Source organism: Gossypium raimondii, chromosome 11, assembly GCF_025698545.1.
Source record: "Gossypium raimondii isolate GPD5lz chromosome 11, ASM2569854v1, whole genome shotgun sequence".
Taxonomy (NCBI): Eukaryota; Viridiplantae; Streptophyta; class Magnoliopsida; order Malvales; family Malvaceae; genus Gossypium; species Gossypium raimondii.
This window is the reverse complement of record NC_068575.1, coordinates 36,498,355-36,516,860: the sequence shown is the minus strand read 5'-3', so window position 1 is coordinate 36,516,860 and position 18,506 is coordinate 36,498,355. Positions and strand designations below refer to the sequence as shown.

The 18,506-nt window shown below is 32.2% G+C and overlaps 2 protein-coding genes across 2 annotated transcripts; one reads left to right on the top strand and one right to left on the bottom strand.

The window, feature by feature from the left end:
• The first annotated feature begins 220 nt into the window (after nucleotides 1-220).
• On the top strand, nucleotides 221-2,082 carry LOC105804054 (UDP-glucuronate 4-epimerase 5). The gene has a single exon (XM_012636544.2). The coding sequence runs from the start codon at nucleotides 403-405 to the stop codon at nucleotides 1,699-1,701; it is 1,299 nt and encodes a 432-aa protein (XP_012491998.1). The 5' UTR covers nucleotides 221-402; the 3' UTR covers nucleotides 1,702-2,082.
• A 1,221-nt stretch (nucleotides 2,083-3,303) lies between these two features.
• LOC105804055 (hypothetical protein) lies at nucleotides 3,304-4,978 on the bottom strand. Its single transcript, XM_052622983.1, has one exon. The coding sequence runs from the start codon at nucleotides 4,644-4,646 to the stop codon at nucleotides 3,516-3,518; it is 1,131 nt and encodes a 376-aa protein (XP_052478943.1). The 5' UTR covers nucleotides 4,647-4,978; the 3' UTR covers nucleotides 3,304-3,515.
• Nucleotides 4,979-18,506: the final 13,528 nt, after the last annotated feature.

Here is an 18,506-nt window from a genome sequence, read left to right as displayed (position 1 = left end):
TCGTGTAAATTTGAAAATACAAATATTTTTTAAAAATAATTGATGCTACAAATATTATTTTTACTTATATCTTAAAAAATATAAATACCACTTGACACATACTAAATTTTTTATTTTTTATTTAAAACCTAATGATTAGTTAAAGATGCTAACTGAAAAGTGGAAGGTGCTACCTAACCAATCAGGGACACCAAATTACATTGTTCAAAATAGGTCATTTCCTTAAATAATTTTTTTCCAAGTCATTTTGTTAATTAATTTGTTTTTTAAGGTTATTTGTATAAAAAAGCCAAACCTTCCCTTTCTTCCTCCTCCTCTTTCTCCACTGCCGCCGCTATCGCCACCGCCGTCACCACTAAAACTCTGAACCCTAATCCTAAATCCCATCTTGTATTGTTCCCAATGTCACACCTTGACAACATTCCATCCACTCCTGGCAAATACAAACCCGACAAAGCTTTCCGTTTCAACTCCTCCGCCGCATCTTCCTCTCTTTCCAAACTAACCCTTTATTCCACCCTTTTCCTTTCTGTCCTCCTTTTCTTCCTCCTCCTACTTTCCTCCCCTTCTTCCCCACCATCGCCGCGCCGCCACCTCTCTAGTGGGTCCCACCACACCTCACTCTCTCTTTCCCACAAACTAATCCGCAAATCTGCCCGTCCTCGCTCTACCACCGGTCACACCGTTCTTGTGACTGGCGCCGCCGGTTTCGTCGGTACCCATGTTTCTCTCGCTCTTAAACGCCGTGGAGACGGTGTCCTTGGCCTTGACAACTTTAACCATTACTATGATCCAACCCTGAAAAGGGCTCGCCAGAAGATCCTCGAAAAAGCTGGGGTTTTTATCGTCGAAGGCGACATCAACGACAAGGGTCTTCTCCAGCAACTGTTCGATGCCGTTTTATTTACTCACGTAATGCATTTAGCAGCTCAGGCAGGTGTTCGTTACGCTATGCAAAACCCAGGATCTTATGTTCATAGTAACATTGCTGGATTTGTGAACTTACTGGAAGTGTCGAAATCGGCCAACCCTCAACCGGCGATTATCTGGGCATCTTCAAGTTCGGTATACGGCTTGAATTCTAAGGTGCTATTTTCAGAGAAAGATAGAACTGATCAACCTGCTAGTTTATATGCTGCTACAAAGAAAGCCGGTGAGGAAATTGCGCATACGTATAATCATATTTATGGACTTTCAATAACTGGATTGCGATTCTTCACGGTTTATGGTCCTTGGGGTCGGCCCGATATGGCATATTTCTTTTTCACTAAAGATATAATGAAAGGTAAAACTATCACTGTATATGAATCACCAGATAAGGGTAGTGTGGCTAGAGATTTTACCTATATCGATGATATAGTGAAAGGGTGTTTGGGAGCATTGGATACGGCAAAGAAGAGTACAGGGAGTGGGGGAAAGAAGAGAGGGCCTGCACAATTGAGGATTTTTAATTTGGGGAATACTTCGCCTGTACCTGTGAGTACGTTGGTTAGTATATTGGAGAAGATTTTAAAGGTGAAAGCTAAGAAGAAAGTAATGCCATTACCAAGAAATGGGGATGTGGAGTTTACACACGCCAATATTACCTTAGCAATGACGGAGCTCGGTTACAAGCCGGCGACTGATTTGGAGGCAGGGTTGAAGAAGTTCGTGAGATGGTACTTCAGTTTTTATTCGGGGTCAAAGAAGAAGAGTTCTTAGTGAAACTTTCTCAATCTTTCTTTTTTTTTTTTCTCATTTTAGTTCATATTGATTACTTCTCTATTGTGTTCCTTTTGTCGTTTATTGAGCATTTACTTCATCGTCTGCTTGATATAATCATGCAAGTAGGGGTGCTGTTCTGCTTTGCATGTAGGGTGGGCATCTCTTCCCAATTCGTAGTGATGGGAAGCTAGCAGCATTTTAGTTGTTATTCCACGTGTTGCTTCCTTTTCTCTTGGAAGCTTCTTTTAGCAGTTTTAAGCCTTGTACAGTTCATGACTGATGGATCGAAAAGATGTTCTGATTGCTGGTTCATTTTGTTTTCTCAACCGTACAGTTATTTCAATAAAATCGCAACCGCTGCAATGTGCTTTTAAATGATATTTTGTCTATTGAATTCCCCTGGTTTTGCCTACCAGTTTTGGTTGGAAAATCTTGAAGATGTATGATGTCTTAACTTATTTGTTTTGGCTGTATTCTTTACTTGGCCTTTAGAATGGTTATGTTGTCTCAAATTCTTAGCTATAACACGCAATTTTTAGTATGAAAAAGCACATGTTTGCAGAGCTTGTTGTGGAGAAAGCAGTACACATCCTTAGGTTTTGCTTAGTACAAAGGATGGAAAAGAGTGAGGATTTATTTCAAATAAGACCAATTATTTCTTTTAGCCTTGAATCTAGGCATTTCACAGAATGACCTGGTTAAGCAGGTCCAACTTTTTACATTGCATAGCATGGTATTGTTCTGACGGCATTGGCATTATGGTGTAGTATATTATTAAAAACTAGGTAAAAGTATCACAAAGTTCCTTGTATTAGAAGTTGTATTCTATTGTGCCCTTTTTATTCAAAAAATATGTAAATTACATTAGATTAAAGAGCAAATTAGTCTTTTAGTTAAAAATTTCATCTATTTTTACTTTTAAAACTGATTTTGTACATACTTAAGAATAAGGTACATGTATCATGTGTAATTGTTTAATTATTCTATCAATTTTAACAATCTAACATAAATATGCTAATTTACTCTTTTTAGTAAAAAGAATAAAATACAATTTGACTCCTAATCTGAAGGCCTCCATCGTACTTTTACTTGAAAACTATCTTGTTTCAAGAAAAAAGAAAAGAAAAAAAGGGAAATATTTGAGCTAGGAACTTGCAAAATGTTGAAAGCATGATCAAATGCATGAAAAGAATTATGTGTATCATTTTTCCATTTGTGGTCACTTAAACAAGTGAACCCTTTTATTTTACAGCAGCAAACATCATCCTAGCAAAGGGAACATTAATACGAGTATTTATTAATCATTGCTGTTATATTATCTACAACTAGGTCCCAACGTTTAATCTTCGTCTACATATAGATGAACACGACAAAACTACATCTTGCATTTTATGTACTGCAAACCACAGAAAATACAGCCGATGCCTTTCTTCCTCGAGCATCTAATCTCCTACCATAAGATCCTTTTCTTAAGGATGTCAAATTTCACCAAGTCCGGCATCAAATTTACAGCATCCACTGTGACATCTCTCTTATCTAGGAATTCGCATATGGTAAGAAAAAACTTCTTGAAGATTGCACGAATGACTCATTGTAAAGTAAGAACAAAAGAATAATTATATTATTTTAAAAGTCAGAAATATGGTTTAAGATGTTCAATAAAGTTATCTAAAAGTCAGAAAGGGATCATCTGAATTTCATCTCAAGGAACGAACCCAGCTTCAGAACCACAATGCAGACGTTAACGTACCCAAGTTGATAACTTGATACGAACTCGGCAAGCTACGATGGCGAAGGCAACATCTGCATTATTATTGCGACTTGGAAGAATCAGGATCAGATTCAGTGTCCAACTCCCACCAAGCACCAGAATCTTCCTTATGTATATAATCAGAACTGTTTCCATCATCACTACCATCAAAATCCAGATCCTCACTCTCATCATCAAACATATCTTCAGAGCCATATAACTTCCTCTCCACCTCTGGATCATACGTCCACTCTAGTTTCTTCAAGATATCACGGTCTTTCCACTTCCCCACAACGGATACTGCCTCTTTCTTAGCTTTTCCCTTCAATATTTCTGTCCAAGAAAACCCAGCATCTGCAACTCTTTTCAATGCCCCATCATCGGCATCCCCCACAACAACCGTCTTCAAACACCTCAGTTTCGCCTCCTTCAAAACACCAACAAAATCAGAATCATCAGACACGAGCATCAAACACTCGGCTTTCCTCTTATCCATCACATCCACCATGTGATCCCTCAATGCAACATCTGCAGCTTGTGGCCTATTTGAGACAGTCCCAACCCAAAACCCTGCCCTTTTCAACTCATCAGCTAAACCATACCCAACTTTCGGTGTCAAAACCTCCCTAGCGGCATTTTTGTACTTCTCCATTTTCATCGAGTACTTACCCACCAATTTCACCCTTCTGCTCCCTCTAGCAGATTCTATTTGATTCACCCTCTTCTGATGCTCACGCTCATGAATTTGCTTAAAATGGTTAACAAGTTTCTCGTTGGTGTAAAATCTTCTCCCACAAACTTTACAAACATATGGATCAATTGACTTGATCACGCCTTTATTTTCCAACTGATTCAACAATTTCCTCTCTCTTCTCTGCTCCCGAACAGCTTTTGGTACGTAGCTAAACGAATGTTGGTTAGCATAGGCCACCATGGACCTTACAACCCCAAATGAAGAAGCTGCTGTTTTCAACTTAACAACGGCTTCAAATGGAGGGAATGCATTTGGGGGCTTGTTATCCAAATCCCAAAACACTGCAACACTATTTTGGACAGATGATGTTTGGTTTAAAGAATCGAAACCCCTTTTCGCTTTGAAATGACAAAGTCTAGACAGAGAGATACAGGGGTTTAGGGTTTTAAATCTTATAGATTGTACAGAGTTATTGATGCTAGGAAACAGGTGAAGCATGATGGAAAGTTCATCTGATGAATTGTGGTAGGAAGCATCGCATAACAGAGAAATGGGTGAGAAAAAAAATAAAAAAAGGCAGAGATTGGTTAACCATGAAATGAATGGGATGAAAAGGAAGGTTTTGATATCAATGAAAAAGAGATACGAACATGCATAAACTTCTACTGAATGTTTTCTAATTAAAAAAGAAGGAATGAAATTATGATAGATGACAGATAAAGATCAGAATATCCATACCTTGAAATAGTGTAAACAAGTGTTAGAAGAACAACGGGGTGAAGGGGACGGCGAAGGGAGAAGCCTTTGCGCTTAATTTATAGATCCAATTTGTGGTTCATAGTTACATAGCTGTGGTTCTTATTTTCTAGTATTCAATAAAATAAAATAAAAATAAAAATAAAATAAAGGGCAAACTTTTATATTTGTCCCATCTATTTTTCTAGAATTTTTTATAGGTACAAAATTATCAATTTTATTTCTGTAAATTTTATAAATTTGATAACACTTTTAACTATACATAATCCCGTACTATAGTATAATTTTGTATTTATTTTTAAATACTTTTTATTCACTTTCTTATAAAAATAATATTAAAAACTAATTAAATATAAAAATGAGATGATGAACAAATTAATTACGAAAATGGGGTATTTGCTACAGTATTTTTCTGTGCCGCCTGATACACTGATGATACCACCCCATTTCGACTAATCATGCAGCAATCATTAAGATTTTAAAAAAAAAATTTATCCCGTCATTATGTCAAGTGGCATCGATATGAATTTTTAAAAATACTCATAAAAATATGAATATATATGATGAAAGAAAAAAAAACAATTTATTAGTGTCATCGATGTGTCAACACCACTTTAATTTTATGCTAATCTAAAGCGAGAGAAAATGTTTCTCGCTATATGAAAACATGTGACCGTTGATAGGTAAAGACTCAAAATTACCATAAAAATTATTGTACTAATAGTTGAGTTACATTTTATTTTTACTCAAACAATTAGTAAATTAGTTTTTACACATTGGATCAAAAATAAATGAGTTTTCTATAAAATTTTATCTATTTTTACTATTAAAAATTAGTCCATGTATATTAGCATGAGATTTGAATAGTAAAATGAATAACATTTTAATAAAAGGATCAATTTGTTATTTGATTTAATGTACATGTACTAATTTATCTATTTTTATATAACAAGAATAAAATGAAATATGACTCTTAGTATAACGAACTCTATTTATACTTCTACTTTAACACATTTAAGAAGGCTAATTTGTTTTATATTTTTTTATCTAAACTTATTTGAAGGAAGGAGAATTTGAATATTATTGCAATTATCTATTTAACTATATATAAAATGAATATTTAAGGGTTTCTTTGGTTGACATGTGTCTCTTGATTGGTATCATTGTATTATAAGAAACGGTTAAATTTTAGTTTTAGCCCTTCTATTATTTTTAAATTTAAGATTTAATCTCTATATTTTAATTTTTAATATAATTTTATCTCTATATTTTTATAATGTTATTAATTAGTCCAAATAGTTAATATTATTAACTTTTCAATAAAAATGTTTTGAATGCCCTAAATATATTAGAGATTAGCACCTGCTTCCCTTTTCTTTTTTTTTTTTCCTTTCTTTTTTTACATTACAAAAATAATGATCAAATTTCAGTTTCAACCCTTATATTATGCTAAAACTTAAGATTTAATCCATTTACTTTAATTTTTTTCATAATGACACATTTAACTCGCAATGTTTACATCTTTTGTCAATTTGACCATTATCAATTTTAGCTAAATTTGTCAATTAACCTTTTAAAAGAATCAAATTGCTTTTTTTTAAAAAGCAATGTTGATTAACAAAATTAATTTTTAATATTGTTGTCGTGGCAACTCACATGTTAGTCTATGTGTACTTTATGCTAACGTGAACTATTTGTCTTATATGTCACATCAATAAATAATTTAAAAATTATAAAATAAAAAAATTATAAAATTATAAAAAATAAAAAGAGCATGAAGTGCATATTGTCACGTTAAAATTAATCTTTTAGGTTGTATTTTCGTTACAAAAGCCAATTTGACTATTTTTGAGTGATTAATAATCATTTGATTCTTTTCAAAAGGTCAATGGACAAATTTAACTTTAAAAATAGAATAAGGGTCAAATTGACAAAAGATGTAAATGTTAAGGGCTAAATTTATCATTATGCTTTTAATTTTTGACATAATTTGATCGCTCTACTTTTATAATGTCAATTGTTAGTGTAAATAGTTAATATTATTAACTATTTTAATCAAAATGTTTGACATTAATATTTCTTAAGAACATTATTCCAACTAAAAATATTTTATCATGATGAGTTTGAATGGGTAGTTTTAGAAAAAATCCACATCAACATTTTCAACATTATTTTTAATTTCAAAATGTTGTACCAATGAATTTAAAAGAAGAATTTTAATAGAGGTAACAATTACACTTGAATTTGTAACACCGTTAACCTATATCTGTCATCGAATTAGGGTTACGGGACATTACTGTACAATCGGAACATTTAAATATACAATTAATACATAATCATAAACATATTATAACCCAATCATTCACATGCATATCGTCCCTAAATCAAGCCTTCGAGGCCTAAAAAATTCCTTATAAACAATTCAGGACCAATTTGAAATCATTTGGAAAGTTTAAGAAAAAGTTACAAAATTTTGACTACGGGGGTCACATAGTTGTGTGGCCAGGCCGTGTGCCTCACACGACTGAGACACACGCTAGTGTCCCAGGCTGTGTAACTTTTGAACTAGGGACACATGGTCGTGTCCTCACTCGTATAACTTTCTAAGTAGGGTCACATGCCCATGTACCAGGCCGTGTAACTCTCGAACTTACCCCACACGTGTATGTGCTAGGCCATGTAACTCATTGACTTGCATGCAAAGGAACCAACAAGGGACACGCGGCCATGTTACTAAGTCGTGTGTGACACACAGCTGAGACACACGCCCGTGACTCAAGCCATGTGGACTAAAACTTCACCTATAAACAAGCTCTTTCAAAACTATTACAAGTATAACCATTCAACCTATCTAATCACACTTTAGAAGGGATCTTAAGCAACATCAAAACACAATAAAACATGCTAAAAAACATATCAAAACAAAACATCTTAAGTGTCTAACCAATGTGCCCTCATTGACACCACATTTAAATCATCCATCTACAACCAATATACCATTCATAGGTACCTCAAATAAAGTTCAAGCATTCAAATAATCCAATATTGTAATCTCATAACCTATACTAATCATTCTCAACCAATTATCAACCAAGAGGCTCAATAAATAAGCTTTCCTTCATTTACTAATCAAGCATCACAAGTTTAATACCAAAATGACCAAATCATTTAAGCAAACATTAATTGAAAGCATTTACATAATAGCTCCAAATATGTATTTACAATCATTTTTAACTTATAGAACTATATTCCTTAGGATTTACTAAATAAAAGGACATTATCTTAATATTGACATCCTAGGTACATGCCAAGACTCAAAAGAAATACATCACCAACACTGAGTACGGGATTTGTTGTGGATGCTGAGATGTAGAACAACAGTAATACCTAACCTGCAACCAATTAAAAATTCAAGCAGTAAGCAACTCATGATCTCAATGTATTCCACTTTCAACTATTAACCAAAATGTACATTTCACAACATATAAATCATCTCATGAACTATTGTACCTTACCAAAATATATATTCCAACAAATGGCACCCAATGCCTAACGGTTAGACTGTGATTAAGATTTTGCGCCCAGTGCTAGTCATTTAACTCGATGAAATCATTGGTGTGCCTAGCACTAGTCGAACGAATCAACAAATTATTGCGCCCAACGCTAGTCGGATAACCAACGATAATTGTTCCCAGCACTAGTCGAAATTCCATAATATTACTTTCATCACTCATATCATATTTTAATATATATAAATCCATATACTTCCATTCACTTGAATTAGCAATTATATTAGAGATATAATAAACATCAAGTAGTAACTAGATTAATTAAATCAATTTGTAAAGTTTGAACTTACCAAAATACGGCAGATGCTACGAATCGAAGATGCCTACTCAGTGATCTTTTCCTTCCCACAGTTGATACTCGATCTATTCTTCTCTTGATCTAAGTTTAACAAATTAGTTCAATTACTTAATTTGAATACCATACTTGTTTTTAATTAAATCAATTAACCTTAGATCATAATTTATACTTTGACTAAACAACAATTGACATTTACTCAACTCAATCATTAACATCAAAATTAGGTTGATCACATTTTCTTCTAATTTCCATAATTAACCAAATATACAAATAATTTATTAACAATCCCTAAATTCTTGAATTTTATAATTTAACACCATGCTAGTATAATTTATAGCATTTAACTCCTTGAAAGTTAATACTAACAAAACTCATAGCACAAAATATTTTACTTGCTCAATGAAGTTAGTAATTCAACCCAAATTTCCAGCACAAATAACAATCCACCAAAACAGTCCCTATACTTCACAAAATTAAAAAATTTTACCCCCCACATTTCAAAGTTTGCTACAATATAAAATCTCAATGCACAAATTCATGAATTAGCTTATAATTCTTCCCACTTCTATTTCAACTTCAAAAATATACCCCAATAGCATTAAGAATTTAGATTTTCCTACCATACTAACTTGTTTTAACATCAACAACTGTAAAATTTTTAACATGGGTAATTTAACTCATGATCTTAGGATTCCAAAAACACAAAATTAAAGAACCAAAACAACTAACCAAATTGAGCTCTAAGGCATGAAACAAAGTGGCCGAATGTTCTTCTCCCCTTTTCGGCATGCAAGGAGAAAATGAAGCTTTTAATTTTTTTTCTTCTTTCTCCCCCCACTAATCTATTTGTTTCCTTATTAAACAATTTCTTTTCATTTTATATTTTATTTATTCTAACCAATTTACTAATTGTCTCCATATACATAATATATTTATATATTTAATATATACATAAAATCATCATAAACATCCACTATCAAAAGTCTATATAAGTAATGGTCTATTCATTGAATAAGTCCTTAATCTAATCCCACTTTGCAATTTAATATCAATACAAATTTTATCACCTATTTAATTTAATCATTATACTTAATTTTTTAACCACTAATAATTAAAATTGTCTAACTATCATTTAATTCACTTATAAGGTAACTCTAAAAATATTATAAATAAATATTAATAAGCCCGATTCACAAAGGCGGGGTCCCAGAAGTATGTTTCCCAACACCCCTGACTTACGGGTCGTAACAGAATTTTTAAGGCTTAATGCTATAAAAGATACTCAAAAAATTTTCTGTTAAAAAAAATCAATTAAACCCTTCCCAACTTTTTGAAACCAATTGGCCCCTAAACTGACAATTTGGATCAATGAGACTTTTTGACCAATGTTTACCATTAGAAACTAATGACAACACTAACGTCATAGTTATGAGTTAGCACATGAATGCTGACATGGCGGTCCACATTAGCATTGGCGATTGATGTGGTAGTCCAGTGTCAAAAAAATAATTTTTTTTTAAAAATGCTAAAATTCAAGATTAGAATGAATAATCTAGAGAATTACAACATGTTTGGTTTACTAGAATAAAATAGGGTTGTAATAGAATTGAATAGACATAATAGTGGTTTGGTTGGATGGAATAGAATGAGTATTATAATAGTATTCATGTGTTTGATTGAGATGAATAGATATGTAATAGAAAAAAATTCAAATGATGAATATGCCCTTTAACATTTTAATGCATTTTCCATGTCAATTTAATATTAAAGAATACTATTTTTCTATCAAACTAATAATATTTAAATATAAAATATTTTATATTAAATTAATTTAATATTTTATTATAAATTATATTAGAATATTTTATTTCATATTTTCTGAAATTTGAAAATAATATTTTATATTAAATTATATTAAAATGTTTTATTATTATAATATTTTCTGAAATTTATAAATAATATTTTATGTTAAATTATATTAAAAGATTTTTATTTTTATATTAAATTATATTAAAATATTTAAAACACATACATCCGTGTCATTATATCATCTTGCAATTACATATAAAAGATTATATTAATCCAACACTACACCCATTTACACATATAAAAAGTGGCAACCTACAATTAGATAAAAAAAGAAAGATATATTAGTTCACCACCACATCCATTTACACATTTAAAAATATTTTTAAAATACTAGTATGACATACATCCATGTCATTATATCATCTTGCAATTACATTCAAAAAGTTAAATTAGTTCACCACCATATCCATCTACACATACAAAAAGTTACAACCCCCTATGGCATACAAAAAATTATATTCATCCAACACCACCACCACCACATCTTTAATGGGTAAAAATATATTTTCTCACTCATGCTAATCGCATAGAAGGTGGTAGAATTAGAAAAACGATAATTTGCATTGGATGGTCAGGAATTTTGATCAATACATCAATTCACTCATTATCAGTTAAATATTCTATTTCACCTAAAACCACATAGAGAGTTTGTACATTTTTTTGAATGATCATATTTGAATTCTCTTGAATGAGCATTTCTGAGACAATGTTCCTACTTAATTCAAGGTCAACTGTCCTTACATTATCCCTCAAGAACGTGACAACACCGATAAGTGAAGTAGAAGAATTGGGTTCACTAGCCTCAGAACTCTTTTTCTTCTTCTTTGAAAATGTAGCGTCAACTTTGTTCAGATTAGACGGTTGTAATTGTGTAGTCGAGACATCCATCTAATCTAAGGAAGCATCAAATTCGCATTTATTGTCATTGCTTCCTTATTCATTGGCAATATCCTTAGCACATAATTCTTCAAAAATATTAGCAGTTGTTTGAGCATGGCTCAATCTTTTGCATATATGGAACCAAGTTGCTCATAATAAGGGAAACTTCGAGTTTTCAGTTGCCCAACTTCTTTGACTTTATAAAAAAAAAAAAGATTTCATAACCATTACATACTATATGGATATAAGTAAGTTGATAAAAGAAAAGAAATACAAAAAAAAAATCTTACACTTATATATGAGTCCCACAGTACATCTTCAGCAACAATCATTTGCATATGGTCGTCCTTGTAACACCCTCCACTCGATTCGATAAACAAAATCCAAGTATTGGGTATTACGTCCTATAACAGATGTAACTTAAATTTTTTTGCCTATGTTCCAGTTCTATGTATAAATATTAAAAAGTCTCTTATGGGTGTACATTGTATGGTTTACATATACAATTCATGATAATAGAATTTTAGTATTCTCTATTTTATCTCTCGGCCTACTGTATACATTAAATATATATAAATATTGAAATGTTACTTAACAAACTTATGCTTAGACTTAAGCACACCACTAAACTTTCTCTATATGCACAACAACCCATCGTGCTACTTCCTTTTTGGCGTAGCCCTGACATCATCCCTCGACGCATACTATTTTATAACCTGAAACAAGAAATAACTTTTGTAAGTTCATAAGAACTTAGTGAGATAATCCTTAAATACCTATTTCGTTATATCAGAGTATGATAATTTCTTGGCATGTCCTTCATGTGTCCTTTGACTTTTCTTTATTCCTTTAGGTGGTTACTTCATTGAGATTTCCGTTAACAGACTGTAATTACTTCTTTCTATTTTTGACCTTTGTCTTCTTCTTTGTGCCTTTAAAGATTTATATTCCTTTCATATTCATTAATCCTTCACACTACAAGGTTCCAGATTCGAGGTCCACACTCAAATGATCTTTTCTTTCCTTTGACCATACTATATATTCTTCACTTTCTATGTCCCTTCTTAATTTTCATCTTTACATAGTCTTATCACCTCATTTACTTCACTAATAAGTTTAAATGTTATTTCATACTTACTGATTTTGCCACTACTTTCGGGCAAGGTAAACTACACCCAGTACTTCACACAGAGTTAGCCTAGATCTTCCTTACTTTAGGGTGTTATCTATACATGCCTATAACACATATCTCAAATTTGCCACCTATTCTAGCATGCTCTAGCTTCACCATTCATTTCTCGTGACTATGCTGAGTTCACCCATTCATTTACATACAATGCCTTTCTTTTAAAGTTCACTGGATAGTCCTTTCTACTCGTGATACGTTATCTCTTACACTTACTATACCTCAGGGTCATATATTTACCTTACATTCAGAGAACCATTTATACCATTCTTTCTTAATTCCTTTCATACTATTCATTCAAAATTTTACCATGAATGCAGTCTTTTATTAAATAGTCGCAAAGGCTTCCTTTATATTCGCCACAAGGGCTTTCCTTTATAGAGTTGCCCCACAAAGGCATTCCTTTTGACAGAAATTACCACAAAAGCATTTCCTTTCAGAGATTGGCTACAAAGGCATTCTTAAATAGAGGTTGCCATAAAGGCTTTCCTCTACATTCAGTACTTGCCATAAAGGCTTTCCTATCCAGAGTTTTGCCACAAAAGTTGTCATTTCAGAGTTTTTCCACGAAGGTTTTCCTTTTCATCCAGTACTCGCCACAAAGGCTTTCCTTTTAGAGCCTCACCACAAAGGCGTCCCTTAAGCGGTTTATCATAAAGGCTTACCCTTCTAGAGTTTTGCCACAAAGGCATTATTTACATCCAATACTCACCAAAAAGGCTTTCCTATCCAGAGTTGTGCCATAAATGCATCATTTACATCTAGTACTTGCCACAAAGGCTTTTGCTTTCCTAGTGATTTAGGCAATAGGAATTTGCCTAGACTCACACTTAGTGAGGTTTTCCCCTTATAGTCCTAGGACACACAAAGAACTACATTAAGTAATAACCTTCCTGAATTTTTCCTATATGATGCCATAATCCACAAATTACGATTTTACACGGTATAGTCTTCTTTTCATATGATACCATAACCCACCAGTTACGATCTTACACGATATGGTCTTCAACGCTATGACCATAGACTTGTCCTTTCAGAAGTTCGTGTTTTTAGTCCAGACAGACCCCTTTGATGACCCCGGAGACAAACACAGACTCTTCATATTTAGACCCATATTTCATGAACTCATTATATCTTGACTCACTCGTAACAGGCACATCCAGATCTTACAAACACATTAACATATTTCCATTGTTCAGACACAAGCATACTTAAACTTCAAAATTCAAGTTTCATGCTTTGAGCACAAGACTTCATGTTATTCATACATGTAAGTTCATAAATCTTATGTTCCCCATCAGATTCATCACATTATAATTTACTAGTCTCTATTTCACGATTTGGTTACTTAGCATAGAAGTTTCTTAGAACATACATACTTCATGCAAGAGTCAGCCTAGGGACTCACCTGATAGCCTCAAAAGGCAGCTTAGCTTTCAGATCTATCATTCAACCAGATGCTACAACCTCATTTACCTTGTAATCAAAGACACTTTGTTACAACCCATCCTGGTAACCATTATCATCATTTTAAATCCAAACTTCTCCCAAAGCCATATTTCTTCAATCATACTTACAGATCTGTGTTCCCTTGACAGGCAAAGTCATAGAACATACCTTGTAGTGAAGAAAATCACTAGGAATATCCAGGATTCTTAACTTAACTCAGAGAAATGCTTCTATCTTTCTTTAGCACTAAATCTTAATATTTTTAAATAAAAAAGGGTAAAGAAGATAATCTTCTTCTTAACTCAATCGAAATGTCCCTTTAACTTAACCCAAGTCTCCATGGAAACTTGGTAAACATCCCATCAAGAATGAGTGGCCTTATCAAAATCTGCCACCTCTAAGAACTCACTCGATTACTCCTTTAGCCTTTAACCCTTCAAGTCCACGTTTGATCAATTCCCAACTAGCTTACCTCACAAATTAACTAGTACGAGATCATATTGGTTGTTGGATGTACTATATCACTGGCATGAACTCATACCTTATACTCACTACTTTCGTATTTCCACTTCTATTTCACTTATAATTGTAATATGACAAAGAGTCTTAGTCTACTTATTTTCACGTCGGAGTCTACTCGTTCTATACATCGAAAAAGGCTCTTGGGCGAACATTACTTCGCCAATGATACTTATTATACTATGCGCCATATCTATATATATTCTTACTAGTACTCCTTGATTCACCATACTTACCTTTCTTCAGAGTTAGCCATAAGCTTTATCCTTTCAGAGTATCCTATATGTTGTACATACCAAAATTTTCCATGAGTTCCTCTCTTTTCTTTCAGAGTCTGCAAGCCTAAGGCATCAATAGTGCACTTAGAAAGTCCTTGCACTTAATCGAATCCTAACGTTGAGTACTTGAAACTCACCTTTAAGCCCTACTTTTATAAACAACACTTAAGTAGTCAAAACTTCGCCAGGCAGGATGTTACAACTCTCTCCCACTTAAGAAATTTTATCGTCAAAATTTTCATGATTCTAAGAATCTCATTGTTTGAAGAAGTTGGTTGTATACATGTAACAACCCGTTTTAGTGGTGTCAGAAATAGTGGTTTCGAGACTACAAATTCGATGAGTGAGCCCCTAGATATTATTAGTTAATATTTATGAATCAAATATAGTACTATATTGAATTTTGATTTGATAAATTTTGTTAATTGGACGAATAGTTAAGTTCAAGTGGTTTGTCCTTAAAGTCAAGTGGTTTTCGAGAATGAGGTATTAGGACCTTGTTTCTGTAAATCGAGATATTTACGAAATTACTATATAGGTTTATTAAATTTTGGTTAGAAAATTTTAACGTTCGGATAATTAATTAAGTAAAAAGGACTAAATCATAAAAGTTGTAAAATTTACTCGCTATTGGTTTTATTAATTAAATGGCTTATTTTGTTAATAGGAGAGGACTTATATGGTAATTAAACCATACCGATAGAATATTAGGGATGGTTAGTGTTATTTTTCATATGAATATATTATATTAATTATGTTAAATAATATTAAAACTTAAGTAATGAAAATATAAGAAGAGAAATAAAACATCATCATCTTCTTTATTTTCTTGCCATCACTGAATATCCACCATTGAAGGAGAGTTAGAAAGCTTCAAATATCTTTAACGTTTGACTCTTTGCATGTAAGTTCAGATCTAGCCAATTTTTCGTAAGTTTTATGTTTTTAAGGCTGTTATAGCTTAATCTAGCTAACCTAGGGACTAATTCGTAAAATTATTAAATGTTTTGATTTATTTCATTGATTAATTTTTGAATTTTAATCATAGATTTATAATTTCAGTACTTAAATAAGACTATATTGTAAAGTGATTTTGTTAATTTTAAGTTTAAGGACTAAGTTGTTAAAACAATAAAATTGTATGAAATTCTTATGAAAAAATGATAAATGTGGGTGTATAAGGACTATAAAGAAATTAACTAGCATTGATTTGGTTAGATTGTGATAGATTTGAAAGTTTTGGGTTTAGAGGCTAAATTGAATAAAAGGTAAAAGTTTAGGGTAAAAGTATAAAATGATAATAAAAGGGATTATATGCATAAGGTGAATTATTTAAATTTTTTAAATGGTTAATTGAATTGAATTTGTTATTTAGATAAAGAAACGAATCAACCAAACAATAATCGTGGAAAAAATGAAAGTTAGCAAAATAAACCACGGTGTCACGTTCATAGCCATTTTTGACTAAGTAAGTTCGTAAATCAAATTAAACTAATTTAATTTCTATTTTTGTGTTTTAATATATATATATGTATGTTGTAGTTGAGTTCATTTGCTTAATAAATGGTAAGCAATGAAATGGATTAAGTTGAAATGTTAATTAAGTTACGGGTCATGATTGAAAATGGAGAAATTATATAGTTGAATTCATGTGATAAAGAAATACTTATGTAATTATTTGATATGAATGTGAATCACGACCCGTATGAACCTCGTGAATACTTAGGATACAAATGAGATGGCATTAGGGTTATTTACTTTTTCAGGTGTTGGTCTTGGATGTCCTATCGATGGCTGAGGTCCTGCATTTGTTGCAGATTCTCCACAACTCGTGTGAGTAGCATAATGTAGTTTAACATCCCGACCTACAACTCATGTGAGCAGGCCCATTTTATAGCTTGTGTGAGCATCGTTCCCGCTTATTCGACGTTATTTCATTTGGTTCATCATGTGATAAATATGTATATGAAAAATGGTATAGGTAGTCGTTTTATGAATTAGTTATATGAAAAATGATATATGAAATGGTTATATGAATCAATTATATGGAAATAGATATATGAAATAAAACATTGGATATAGATATTTGAAGTGAAATGTGAGTTGTTAAATGATAGGTGATGGTTGTATTGAGTTTTAAATGTGTTTACTTATAATGTTTATGAAAAATAATATAGGTAATGGTTATATAAATCAGTTATATGAAAAATAATATATGAAATTGTTATATGAATCAGTTATACTGAAAAGAGACATATGAATTGGTTATATGGAAATAGATATATGGAATAGAACATCGGATATATATATTTGAAGTGAAATGGGAGTTGTTTAATGAATAGGTGATGGTTGTATTAAGTTTTAAATATGTTTACTTATAATGTTTATGACATGATAAAATTATATGTTTTGTATATGTAAACTCACTAACCTTGTGATATTTGTGGTATGTATAGGAAATAAATGAACTCATGACCTTATTTATAAAATTAATTGCGAAATGTTTTAGTTACAACAGTTATGGTAGGTTAAAGTTTAATATGGATTTACTAAGCTTTACTTAAGCTTACTCTATTTGTTTTTTCTTCTTTGTAGATCGTCGGATACAAGCTGTCGGTTGGATTGCATTTAGAGATCACACTATCCACCAACTATTTCTGTAGTTATATGTTTATTTTGGTCGATTATAAGTGGCATGTAAATAGTGTTTTGGTCTATGCATGCTGGTGATCATTTGGTCATATTTTGTGCCACTTGAATTACGAAATATGCATATTGATCTAAACATTTTATGGTATTTTGGTTGTTTTGGTATTTGATGGCATAGGTGTAGTTGAAACTTAATGCATTGTTGGTTTGTTGAATTGGTACATACATGATAGGTTAATTGGTGATAAATTGACACTAAAAGACTTGGTATAAATTGGCTACACCAATTGGAAAAGTAGAAATCTTAAGCAAAGTTTAGGTTTTAGAGACCCCAAGCTCCCAGGTAACGATTCATTTCCTCTCGAGTTGTGGTGTAGTCACAATCTTGGTCTCCATATGTGGTGAAGTTTCAGGAGTAATGGTTCAGTTGTTCTAGTCATGACCCCTCCCTCTAATGGCGGTTCTTCTCTTATTTAGGGTTTAATGGTTAAAAGATGAAAGAAGAAAAAAGAAAGAAGAAAAGAGTTACGTTTGAGGAAAATTGGGAACGAAAGATGAAGATTACAAGAAAATTTAACAGAGAAAAGTTAAGGTTTCAAATGAATTTGCAAAGTAACCGATGAAGTGTTTGAGTATCTGTTTTATGAGATTAAGCTTGTTCAAAAAGTTTATTTCAAAAAAAGGTTGTTCAAATTCTCCAATGTAAGGTCGACATCTATCTTAACGAGGTAAGTGAAACGTTTAGAAATTTTGTGATGGCAGTTAAAATTCAAAAGTACCCAACTCATTGTACGTGCCTGTCAAGTAGATCAATTGTCAAGTAGAAAAGTGTAATTTTTCAAGTTAAAATTTTAATGATGGAGAGGAGTTATAACACCCGGTTTTGGGCGGGTTCTGAAATTGGCG

Excerpts from the sequence above, each read along its gene's own strand:
- LOC105804055 (XM_052622983.1), bottom strand. The coding sequence starts at position 4,646 with ATGCTTCACCTGTTTCCTAGCATCAATAACTCTGTACAATCTATAAGA.
- LOC105804054 (XM_012636544.2), top strand. The coding sequence starts at position 403 with ATGTCACACCTTGACAACATTCCATCCACTCCTGGCAAATACAAACCC.